The sequence below is a fragment of the Macadamia integrifolia genome, unplaced genomic scaffold (assembly GCF_013358625.1).
Source record: "Macadamia integrifolia cultivar HAES 741 unplaced genomic scaffold, SCU_Mint_v3 scaffold2780, whole genome shotgun sequence".
In the NCBI taxonomy this organism is placed as follows: Eukaryota; Viridiplantae; Streptophyta; class Magnoliopsida; order Proteales; family Proteaceae; genus Macadamia; species Macadamia integrifolia.
Genome location: NW_024868959.1, coordinates 27,345 through 39,547, shown reverse-complemented (window position 1 = coordinate 39,547; position 12,203 = coordinate 27,345). Strand labels below are relative to the sequence as shown.

General features: G+C 38.3%; 2 protein-coding genes across 3 annotated transcripts in view; both read right to left on the bottom strand.

Moving 5' to 3' along the window:
• Window positions 1–1,608: 1,608 nt before the first annotated feature.
• LOC122067247 (tryptophan aminotransferase-related protein 2-like) lies at window positions 1,609–6,499 on the bottom strand. Of its 2 annotated transcripts, XM_042631083.1 has the most exons (6): window positions 6,136–6,498; window positions 5,736–5,921; window positions 4,254–4,575; window positions 3,192–3,472; window positions 2,043–2,347; window positions 1,609–1,958 (listed from the first exon to the last, which is right to left on the bottom strand). In XM_042631083.1, the coding sequence occupies exons 1-6, from the start codon at window positions 6,165–6,167 to the stop codon at window positions 1,774–1,776; spliced, it is 1,311 nt and encodes a 436-aa protein (XP_042487017.1). In that variant the 5' UTR covers window positions 6,168–6,498; the 3' UTR covers window positions 1,609–1,773. The 2 variants fall into 2 exon arrangements, with proteins under 2 accessions (XP_042487017.1, XP_042487016.1); XM_042631082.1 differs by having other exon boundaries at window positions 5,736–6,499.
• A 2,473-nt stretch (window positions 6,500–8,972) lies between these two features.
• LOC122067250 (zinc finger CCCH domain-containing protein 41-like) overlaps window positions 8,973–12,203 on the bottom strand; it is a gene marked incomplete at its 5' end in the record, with an annotated part of 30,570 nt that continues 27,339 nt past the window's right edge. The window contains one exon of the mRNA XM_042631086.1: window positions 8,973–9,469. Coding sequence (XP_042487020.1) covers window positions 9,423–9,469 — 47 coding nt within the window. The remainder of the gene's footprint in view (window positions 9,470–12,203) is intronic.

Genomic DNA, 12,203 nt, shown 5'->3' with positions numbered 1-12,203 from the left:
GAGCATATAGATACTTTGGATACCCATATAACTGTTGAAGTGACTAAATCCTCGAAATAAGAGGCATTGCTTAAGCTTAGCAAGAAGATGTTCTTGATGAAAACTTTACTACAAAGAAAGGAAAAAGTCCAGAAATTAAAACTAAAAAGGATACTGCTTAAAAGGCCCTAGTAAAAAGGGGTCAGTTATCTTAGAAGCCATTGACAGAGATGGGGTACAGGGAGCCGGGAGGACTTGCCATGCTTTTGCCGAAACCGGGGGGCTGGGAAGGAAGAGGGGACCTTTCTTTTTTTTTGCTTCGAACTAGATGAGATGATGATTAGTGGGTCAGGGAAGGTGTGTGTGTGTGTGCTCCTTTTTCACTATCTTTGAAGGGGGCCGTGATGCGGAGCGTACAAAGATAAAGGCTGGTCTCTTCAATAAGGAAGGAGGATTTCCAATGGTTTAAATAAAAGAGTATTTTCAGTTTTAGTTTCCGTAAGAGTTTGGATTGCTGCCCACGTTCCACTTGTAGCTAGTAATCCAAGTTTGGTAGGTCAATAATCTATTGGTAGTAAGTGTGAGGTGGTGATTGACCGTGATTGGCTCAATGGTAGGGAGTGGATTATAGGTAGTGGATTATGTAATAGGTTGGAGTCTCTATTTTAATTTCTTTTTTCTTTGTTTAAATATGGGTCAAAAGAGAGTGTAAGTAAGGATCGGGGATTTGAATATTTCAGTTAAGAGCTTGTGCTCGGTGGTCTTTCTTCAAGTGTCTCAGATTTCGTGTAAATCTTCCCATTAACTTGAACGTTATCAAGTCAACCAGCTTGGTTGTTCTACATCAGGCGGGCTGGTTGTGCAGCCTTTTCAATCAATCTCCAACCCCCTAGTGCCGCTATTGGTACGAGTTTTAAGGAGTCTTAGTCTCTCTATAGATGCTTCTTCATACATTCCCATTGCCCTCGCGGAGACATAAAAACTGCACTCCTCCACAAAAACATACTTCCCCTTCTTTCTTGGTTGAAGGAACCAGGGGTTAATGAGTAACATCAGCCGTGGACTGGTCTTTCGGAGGCAAACCATTGCCTTAGCTATTGTTTTTTGCTCTTTTCTTTTCTTTTCTAGGTTACCAAACATAAACGATATTTCAAGAAAAGTAAAACCCTTCTGCAGAATTATTATATTATTTAAAAAAAAAAAAAAAAAACTGATATAATGGAGTGTTCAGATCCTCTGTATATAAGCCTATATGAGCTCTTCCTAAGTACACTTGGCAAATCAAATATGGTACTCAGAAGTTTTAAACAATCTAAGAATTCACTTGAGCAAGCCGGTTTTGAAAACATTTTGTTTTAACAGAAAAGTCAATATATTTTTTCAGTTGAAGATACTCGCTCTTTTTTCTTCAAAAACCTATATAATTGAGAAAAAATATCTGAGAAACCACTATTTTTTTTGGGTGGAGTCAGGGGGTGGGGTAATGAAATTGAGAAATCCTAATTTAGCATGGAAATTTGACTCAGATTGGAAACAAGTTCTTTCTAGCCTGAACACATTAGACCTCTGTATTGTTGTACTGGCTTAACAATCCAAATTTCAAACATTGAAATGACCAATGCACACCAATGGAGAAGGCTATGATCCATGATATAGGATATTATGCTAAACAAAGGCAACAAAAGAATGATTGAACAAGAACAACAAACAAATGAACCTCAAAGAATTGTAAACCTGAACCACCACAACATTACATGAAAAATTTACCTCACACTAAATTCTAAGGAGGGGCTGTCATAAACTTATGTTTGACAACCGCTCCGTAAATAGATTAAATATCTCATTTCGATCCAACATGCTAATTCTAACATACTTTGCCTCCATACCAAAGTGTTTCCCACTTCTTGTTATGATGTTATTTTCTCTTAGAAAGCTCTCACAGTCTTGTATATCCCCCTCACATTTCAACCATGCAAAAGCTGGAATAAAAAAAAAAAACAAAAGGCATTAGCATAGCAATGTAAGTTGATTCTCATTTGGTTGATCATTTTTATGGTTATTACCAGGATGTGGTTCAGTGAATCCGCCGATATAGTTGCAGAATTGAGGTAGGAACTCGGGAACACTGAACAGTCCACTGCATCTAACCGCATCTCTCAGCCGTTCCCATCTATCAGTCATCTGAAAGTATGCATAATTGAAGAAGCTCTCCAAGTCCTCAGGGTAGGCCAGATATTCACAACTATCTGATATTACTTGGAGGATTTTAGCTGCCCTGAGTTGAGAGTCCTTTGATACACCTATGGTATTGAGTACTATAAATTCAGTCATCTTTCTTGCCACCTCCTTATCCTTGACAAGAGCCCACCTGCAGGAGCACAAAAATCACAACTTTTAAACAAATTGAAGTCTCTCTCTCTCTCTCCCCCCCACACTGAACTTTACCATACTAAGGTTTTGTTTGGTTGATAGTGAAGAGAAGGGAAGGGAAATGAAATCAAAACAAAAAGAAAACAATTTTTTAATCATTGTTATCAATGATTGAGTTGCTGGTTGATGTGGGACATAATTGTCACGTTGGATAATTAATTGAATATGCTTACAATCTTTATCCCTTGATGGTGAGGGATATATATGGATTGACTAGTGCATCTCTCTAGTCTTGCAGGAACAAAAAAAGAACCATCATCCATTTTGTGTTCAAGTGAGAGACTGAATAGAGATATATCCTACCAATCAAGTCTGTTCTTCAAGGTCTTCACAGGATCAAGAAGGTGACATTGCAGCAAAAGGGAAGAGCAAAACCAAGTATAGTTAATCATGAACAGCATGGGACAAAACTTGGGACCTAATGGAGGGAAGTCCATTGATCACCATTGAACAATATTCCGCATCGAGATTGTTTGAATCTCCATCATGTGTAATTAAATCACATCATAAGGAACATTCCCTAACTTCAAAATTGACTCGAGCCAGACTAAGTATTAGAACAGCATGGGGAAAAACATGGGACCTAATGGAGGTAAGTCCATTGATCTCCATTGAACAATATTCCGCATTGAGATTATTTGAATCTCCATCTATGTGTAACTAAATCATATCATACTCTATGAAAGAACATCCCCCAACTTCAAAATTGACACAAGCCAGGCTAAGTATTATAATGAAGCAATCGACCGTGATAGAAAAGTATAATGCAAGAGATAGCTTACCCAATGCGTGTCCCGGCATGGCCGGTGCTTTTGGAGACAGTGAAAAGCATTAGGTCATGGTCTGAAAGAGATGTAATTGGAGTGTACTGTGGCCAATAGTAAGCAAGGTCATATACCACTGTCCCTCCACTCCGGTTAACTACTGGTTGCCTTATAAAGCCATCAGGATTATTTGGGGAAGTAACAAATTCTATGTAAGGTTCATCTTTGTTGAAAGCATAAGCATCACCATCCCATTTATAGAGCCCTGATTTCAAGTAGTCTGTCATTGATGGATATGACTGCAAACCATAAGAGTAAGTTAAGGTAAATGACATGTTTTATTCAAGAAAGTAGGTGAACAAACATTGTTAACAACATACAAAGGAACTTAGTGAGGATAACAAAGAAACTTTGCTTTGATACCATGGTGGAGGATCCAACTCAAAACCTTAAAGCCCAGTTTGATCAACGAAGAAAAGTAGGGTGGGAATTTTGTAATTGTTTCCCACAAACTACCACAAATAGGGAGTATTTTGTTAGGAGGGGTGGAAAAACTAGTATTTCTTTCCCACAAAGTACTACACGTAGGGAGTGTTTGTTTAGATGGGGTGGGTACTAACCAGACAACCTCGTCTAATGTGTTTCTCTTGCATGATAATGTGGCACTCCACTTATTCCTGCCCGCTCACTTTCAAAGTTCTACCAACTTTGACACTATTCATGGAGTTCTTCATGTTTTGTCTCTCTCTCTCTTTTCCCCATTTCCTCTCTCTCCCATCAAATCTCACCCCAATAAACTTCCCTTCCTTTTCCTTGCCAACCCAACCCAAGATATGTGAGACCCACACTCACAAATTTCCCACCATCTTTCTTCTTTTAAACAAACAGGGCCTAACGCATTAGATGGAGAGAGTTCTTGAAGTATACAAAGGTACCAAGTACCTGAATTAACTGTGAGACTATATAACTCTATATCTCCAAAATCGCAACCAGTCATAAATATATAAAAGAAATGGAATCAATTAAAACACAATACGTGAAATGGGGACATGATAAGTAGAAAAGAAGAAAGAAACTCACCGAGTAGTAGGGAGTAGCAGAGACTACGCTGATGGGGTGGTGATGAGATGGATGAGGTGGAGGAGGAGGAGAAGAGAGAGCATAAAGGACAGCTTGAAATAGCTGTGTGGATCCCGTCCCAACCACGATGTGACGGTCGCGAGTTACGGCGTTCCCGACCAAACCGTGCAATCTGGCGATCTGTTTGGCGAGCTCCGGCTCTAGGAACCAGCAGAGGTTCTCGGCGTCGGAGAAGTAGCTCATCGACTCCCACCCTCTTATCGCGATCGTGCTCTTCTCCCCTACCCTTCTCCAGTACTCTTCGTACATCGTAGGATCCCCACTGCATTCAACAAAATTACAGAGTAACGATTTTGGCCTTCCGATCTTTGAATTGTACAGAGAAAATAAATGAATCAGAGTATGGTGTCATGGCCTCAAGGGTCCGGGTCCACACCCACGAACAATCTATCTATCCTCACTTCTATGCCCAAATCCTTGCTTCATCCTCAGCCGTTGGACCGCGAGCACCACGTGTCCGCAGCCAAAGCCCTCTCTGTCAATCTCCACCAGATCTTGTCTCAATTGGCTATTTTTTCTAGAATCATATCCTCTTCGGCTGGCCATGAATGACAATGAGGCTCCAACGGTTGAGAGGCGCTAGCATGCATCCGAGTCATCACTCACTCACTCACTGCCTTTCCATAAAGGATTTTTGTGCATTTTTTCCCTCCCACATGCCATTACCTAGTGCCTAGACTATTAATCGGTTGTACTTGAGCCTGACATATCTAGTAATCGATCACGTCAGTTTCATTCTTCAACTAATTAACTCAAGTTGGGCCTACGAATGTGGGCCAACTTTTGACAACCCTAGATTAATGTGATTAATTCAGGTTCTCGTATAAAAATGATTCTCATCCACATTTGGATTTTACTTAATGGCCCATTTTTGACAACCCTAAATTAATGAGATTAATTCAGGTCCTCGTATAAAAATGATTCTCATCCACATTTGGATTTTACTTAATTTTTCTTTTCTTTCAATTGATCTTTATTTTGAAGGCAATTTAAGTGTGAATCAAACACCATATGAATAATTCTACAGAGGATTTGATCCAGACTCTAGATTAATAGAGTTTTTTTTTTTTTTGCGAAGATTGATAGAGGTTCAAAATACCTTTTGTATCACAAAGTAGTTAAGGAAGTCCACTTTGTGCCAATTATGGGTACCATAATAAATGATAGGGAAAGATTGCTTAAAAGGCAGGGTGAACCTTACACTAATGCAAGAACAGTGAAAGCAACCAGATAAGCATCCATAACAACAAAATCTTCATCTTTCATGATGAGTGGTGATCGGTGAAGGCACAAGGCGATCATTTCGCCACCCACAATGTTTGGGCGTAGGGTCCATATGGCCTTCTAACCTACATTTTTCCTAAAACGACTAGACAAACCGAGAGCGAGAGAGAGAGAGAGAGAGTGTGTGATCTCACTTACTGGTCCAAGTTGATAACCTTTTTACCGCCTTCCGCCGACCCTACGCGCGAATTTGAGCTGCTACTGCTAACATGGGCCGCCGCCACTGAAACGCCGCCACACATGGTGTTGATCTTGTTGTCGAAACAGAAATCTTGATGAGGCCTCTGGCTTCTATCAAGGGCGCCGCCTCGCTCGTATACAAATCTAATGAGCAAACCCAGATTCAATGTAAGCGACAAGAGCAGTAAATGCCTCCATGAGAAAAACACCTTCGAAACTCTCTTCCCTTCACCTGAAACCTTATCCATTTTTTGAATAAACACAGTAATGGATATCTTTGAAGAACCAATTTCCTCTGAAATCGAAGAATAGAGACGGAAAAAGCAAAACACGAGGAGTTGATCAATGAGGTATTCACCTCTTGTAAGTTGCGACAGCGACAGGTCCCATTAATGAAGCTTCAAGCTCGAAGCAAAGAGATCACCTGGGAATTGGAATCAAATCATTTTCGCCTTCTCTCACGCAGAAACACCAGTTTCCAATGTTAGATCTCAATACAAAACCCACACGAAAACGAAGATTCGTTGTCGCTGCTCGATTACAGATTTTCCCGACAAGAACTTACAGTTTCTGTATATAATATAATACTTGTACCCCAAAAAAAAATTAATTAAAAGTTGAACTTACGAGGCTTCGGTTTGTGGAGGTGTTCTGGAAGGGGGAAAGAAAAAGCTGCTATTATTATTCAAAGGCTTTTCGGATTGCTTTGCTTTACCATGCTCTATCTCAGTAAAGTAATACAGGAATAATTTTACACTTTGTGATCATTCCTCTCCCTTGTCAACCTTTTTAATTTTTTAATTTTTAATTTTTTTTCACCGAATCTGTAACATGGGAGTGCATAAGGATGGAACCAAGATCGAAGTAAATTGATTCGGATTGATTTTAAAAAATAAAATCTTTTCAATATTCGATTCGATTTGGTTTTGGCTTTATGACTAAAATAGTTAAATAATTACCTATTTTTATATTGAATAAGAAATTGGATAAATTTATATTATTTTTTACTATTTCAAGCAATGGGAGTGGTAAATTCTATTATTTTCGGTTTTAGTTTCTAAAATATTTTGTTTTTTTTTGGTTTAGTTCAATTTTGATTTCTAAAATATATTCTTTTTCTTGGTTCAGTCTGGTTCAGATGTCAACATTTTTATCTTGAACTGAAAAGTTGTGCATGACAGCGTAATAGGTATCCATCAATTCCAAAATGGATTTCATATTTGATACATATACATTGATTTATATCGGTTGTATCGAACATTTTTTGTCTTAAAAAAATAGAATTCCAACTTTTTTGAAACTATTTTACCCTAACGCATAAACTGTATTGTCATGATGATGTCATGGTGGCCAATATCGATTTCTGATCAATCTTGTATTGATGTAACACTACGGATAAAGGGATGAAAAATCCAATCCCGACCTATACAAGTTGATTCGGATAAAAATCGACAATAATCAATACTGTGTGAAATTCTTTATTTTTTTTTCTTTTTCAAATATAGTAACAAGCGAGCATCCCTAAACTTATGCTAAACCTCACTGGCTTGTGACCTGCTACTGCGCTATGAGCTTCCTCCATGGACTTAAACCATGGTACATGTGTAAAGTCTCTTTTTCTTTAGACCCACATGGTTTTGTTTACCCCTTATCACATGTTAATGTTGGGATTTTTTTTTTTTTTTTTTTTTTTTTTTTTTTTTTTAAGAGGCATCTGTTTTTTTGAAAGAGAGGCACCAAACCATAGAATTAATTAGAGCTCGAGTCACTGACTGTCTAGGACTAATGGATTCATTTTTTTTTTTTTGTAACAAAAAAAGGGTGAAGTCTAATGGACTAATAGGGTGGTGAAGTCTGTCCAAGAAAAATAAGTAAAGAAAAAAGATTAAATGTGCAAATTTTATGGGAAAGAATCTACACTCCACATCAATGGTTATATTGAAACAAATAAGGGTATTATATACATGGGACTCGTATATTTAGAGTAGGAGAAAATAATAGTAATAATAATAAAACATAAAATAGAAATTATATTTTAGTAGTGTGAGTAGGGTTTTTTTGGTTAAGCAAGCTTGCTCTATTTAAAAGTATGAATCTATAGCTATTCAAATTGGAATCCATGGAGTGCGATTCCAATTTTCAGTAGTTATGGGAAAGCTGAATTGGTTAAAATGAAAAGGAGATTAAAGAGAGGGGAAATGAAATTTTCAAACATAAACAAGAAACTGTTGTAGTCATTAAAACCCAAATGATTATATTACTAACTCAAATCATTCCATATTTAGTTATACAAATTCATTTTACCTTTTGCATCTAATCCCTTGGATTTGAAAAATAAAATAAAAAATATATTTAAAAAAATCATTACTAAATATGTTAAGAATTTAAAGTAGTTTATACAATCAAATTGGATAATTCTATTACCAAAACTTTCTCTAAAGTTAATTTTATTTTTGTAATTCTATTCGCTTTAATTTCCCTTGCAACCAAATGGAGTCATTTGGATTATGTTTCCCTTCAAAGCTTCACCCATTGAGGAAAAATCTATTCCCCACTAGTGATGTGACCCTATGATCCAAACATCCAGTATTATCATCAACTCCGACCCCTATTGTACATTGTCGAAAATATCCTTCCCCACACTAATAAAAGGACAGATCCCCATGGAGAGTAGATTCTCTCTTCACCCCAACACATTACAACTAAAAATTACTACTGAGCTCAATTTCTACAACCAAGAATTATATACACTACACCATCAAAGTACCTCACCTGTTAGCACAGCCAATATAACACATATGATCTGATTTCTGCTTATTCTCATATACAAACTGATCTCAGCTTTTGCTTTGTGGAGATCTACTGTTGCATCGGCCTTGCAAAGTAACAAATCCAAAGAGAATCCTGATCCAGGCTACCCAGTGTAAACTTGGCCAAGGAGCTCACCGCCTTCACCAATTAATAAACTAAGACAATGAGCATGAGGGAGATCAAACATGGTAGGAGAGCTCCCTGGCCCAGTCTACCCACAGGCCTGGATCTAGCCTCTAACCAAAGATATCAGATCCCAAGTGTGAGCCTCAACAAAGAGCAAACTGTTCCATGCACAAAATAAAAGACCTGCACTTTAACCGGAGAATTGGAGTTAAATCATTACAACAAATTCTCACAGTTTGAGTACTGAGTAACCAATGGTGGAACTGGAATGTAATAACTGATTGTATTCAATTTTTCTGGCAAGAGGACCCAAAAAGATGGGGACAAATTAAACCCACCTTAAGCCCATAAAAATATTTGCAGCTGATATAACAGTTGTAATATAAGTACATTGGGATCTGAACAAGGGCCTGCAACCAGACCATATGAACTAATGCTGCTCACGTCCAGGGAAAATTTTCCTCAGCCAGATGAAGATTAGTTTACTTTTTCTCTTTTCCGTCATATTCTTCTCAAGAAAAAAACAGAAAAAAAATACTCACAGCTAAAGTAAACTGAAAGGGTAGATACAAAACCTGCCGGTTATCAATTTCATGAATAATACCTGCAGGTATTACAATTAGGATCTGTCTAAATTAAGATGTTGACCCCGCTGAGAAGCACATGTGAGCATTGGTATTGTCATGTTCCCCGTGTGCATCGGTATGGTCACGCTCCCTCAATCACACAATTGGATCCTTCCACGTCAGTATGCTCTGTAAAATCCAAGCAATAATAATCATAACCATGAGTTGCTTAGAAATTTTTAAACCAAGACTATTCTAATGCAGAATTCCAGAAAACCAATATCATGTATAATAGCAATATAGCATGCATCTTTTAACTTCAACACCAAGTACTTTACTCAAATATTACAATAAAAATATCTTACAAACAAGAGCTATTCATAAGAGAAACATATGGCATCATGACCAAACATAACCATGTCAATGTTGTAAGCCTGTGATATCAGTTGCAGTAAGTGGAGAGAAATGTGCACTCAGAAAATGGTGGCAGAGGTTGCATTCTAAACCAGATAACCTATGACACTTGGAAATCCTAGGCATATATGCAGTCACCCACAAATGGAGAGGCAATAGCTTTGCTAATCAAGTGACTTTCTCCATTACTGGAAAGCAGTTGCACTTCCATCCCTATTGTGTTCCACAGGCTTTAACTGCTAGTTCCTGCACAAAACATATTGGCCTCCTTCGCCCACCTCTTGGTCAAACCAGGAGGTAGGCCACAAGAAGTTTCACACATGCTATTGTGCCCCAGCATTCCAAGAAAGGTAAAACAACCCTCCTCCAATCCCATGGCTAAGGTGAATATATGTCTATAACCAAAATACATTTCACTATTGCTTCTCAGATAGGGGGAAATTTGCCATGGATGATTTTGAATCTTGAATGTTCAATTAAGGTAATGATGTGACATGTAGCCGATCTCATAACACACCACAATCAAATCTGTCCACCCTGACAAGAATGTAACCTCCACTACCATCGTGATAGCCCTTTATGATCTGTTGGGCACCAGATACTCATGGCACACTTCAAATGACAACCTCCACTACCAATCTGTCTGCAGAAGTGCACCAGAATAATAATGCCATCATGATTTCCAAATGTGCTTCAATACAGACTGGACAAGGACTACCGAACAAGCTAAATGTAATTTGTTACGTTAGGGGAGGAACAGGGAAAGGGGTCTACTCATGCTGAATATGATGAAGATAGCCAGAGTTTTAGGTATCGGTTTGGGATCGGCCAATCTGTATCGGTATCGACTGACTGGCTAATCTCATATTAGTGTAACGGTACAGACCAAGGGTAAAATTGTGTAAAAAAAAAAAAAAGGTTTTAAAGAAGATCAGGGGCAAAACTGACCGATAATATGCTGATACGCAGATCCATGTTCGATCCTGTATTACTTTCCGAGGACGTAAAACAAATGCAAGGCAGTGGTGCGCCTTACGTGAGTCATGAAAGGCAATCACCTACATTTGAACAGGCCTACATATATAAGAAAGTGAGAATTCTAAAAGACTAAAACAGTAAAAGTAAACCCTCGTCTCTTCATTGCTCGTTTGGGAGAAAACCAGAGACCACCGTCTCTGACAAGGTTCCTCCATCGATTTAGGGTATGATCCAAGCAAAGATCCACAAAGGAAAGCTCAATCAAATGACTCTGGATGGAAGTATGGGTACTAGCATGATTTAACAAACAAGAATTTAGAATTTGGTTAAGTGTACCCTTTGTGGAAAGGATCTCAAGGGAAGAATAAAAAGAATGAAGCAACACTTAAATTGGTGGCTATAGAAATGTATCCAAGTGTACAAAGACAACTAAAGCCATTGTTAAAGAGATGAATGAAGCAATCTTGAAAAACAAGAAGAGGATAGTAAAAATTTTGATGTTTTTAATGCCAATGGAGAGGAAGGATATTCACCTGTAAAAGGACATACAGAGTCTGATTTTTTTTTTTCTGGGGGGGGAGTCTTGTCCCAAGCTCTGGGACAGCTTAAAAAATAAAAAGAAAGCCATGATTCAGACACAAGTAAGGGGTTCCATGGATGCTCCTATGAGATGGATTCCTGGAGATGTGGCTGCTGAGAGGAGTAAAGGTCCTCATCAGACAACAATAGATAACTGTGTAAGATAAGAGGAAAAAAGAGATTAACTTCGTTCTTACATTGCAAGGTGGGTTTATGAAATCGGTGTTTCATTCAATGTAGTGAAGTTAAGGAGCTTTGAGGAAATGGTTGAAGCCATTAGACAGCATGGGCCAGGTTTCAAGCCCCCTTTGTATCATGACTTGAGGGTTCCTCTATTGAAGTCTGAGAAGGAGAACGATGATGAATAAAAATCAGGGGAAAATTACACCACCCTCCCCTGGACTTTGCTCGAATTACATCTTTACACTCACTGTTTCAGAAATTACACCCCCTCCCCTGCGTATTGAAAATTCTAACAAGAAGACCTAGTCTGTTAGTGCCCATTAGGTTGAATCTGTTAGGTGATGACGTTATCTAAAACTAAACCATTTAAGCCCAAAATACCCTTACTATGGGGTGAGTTTACCTCTATACCCTTTCGTTCATCTTCAACCCAAACATCCCCAATCCAAGATTTGTTCCGGTGAATTGATTGTCTTGTAATTAAAGAAAGTAAAATTGTCGGAGTTTGAGCAATGGCGACACAATCTCGCTAGAGATGTTTCCAGACAAGACAATGGCTTTTTACGTGGTGAAGACCTATAATGTAGCTCGCGGAAAAACCGCCAAATCAGTTGTCGTTGAGGAAGAGTGACTTTAGATTGACGAGGCCAGAGAGGTAGGTGATTTCGCCGGAGATCAAATTTTGCTTTAAAGCTCAACACGCAGAGCTGATCGAGCTGGTTTGATTTTCTCAATTGCTCTGTTATTTTTTTTTTTTTTGCTAACGACG

Excerpts from the sequence above, each read along its gene's own strand:
- LOC122067247 (XM_042631082.1), bottom strand. The coding sequence starts at position 6,025 with ATGGATAAGGTTTCAGGTGAAGGGAAGAGAGTTTCGAAGGTGTTTTTC. Across the intron at positions 3,473-4,253 it reads CTGCTACTCCCTACTACTCG|TCATATCCATCAATGACAGA; the intron begins GTGAGTTTCTTT and ends TATGGTTTGCAG. Across the intron at positions 1,959-2,042 it reads ATTCACTGAACCACATCCTG|CTTTTGCATGGTTGAAATGT; the intron begins GTAATAACCATA and ends TTTTTATTCCAG.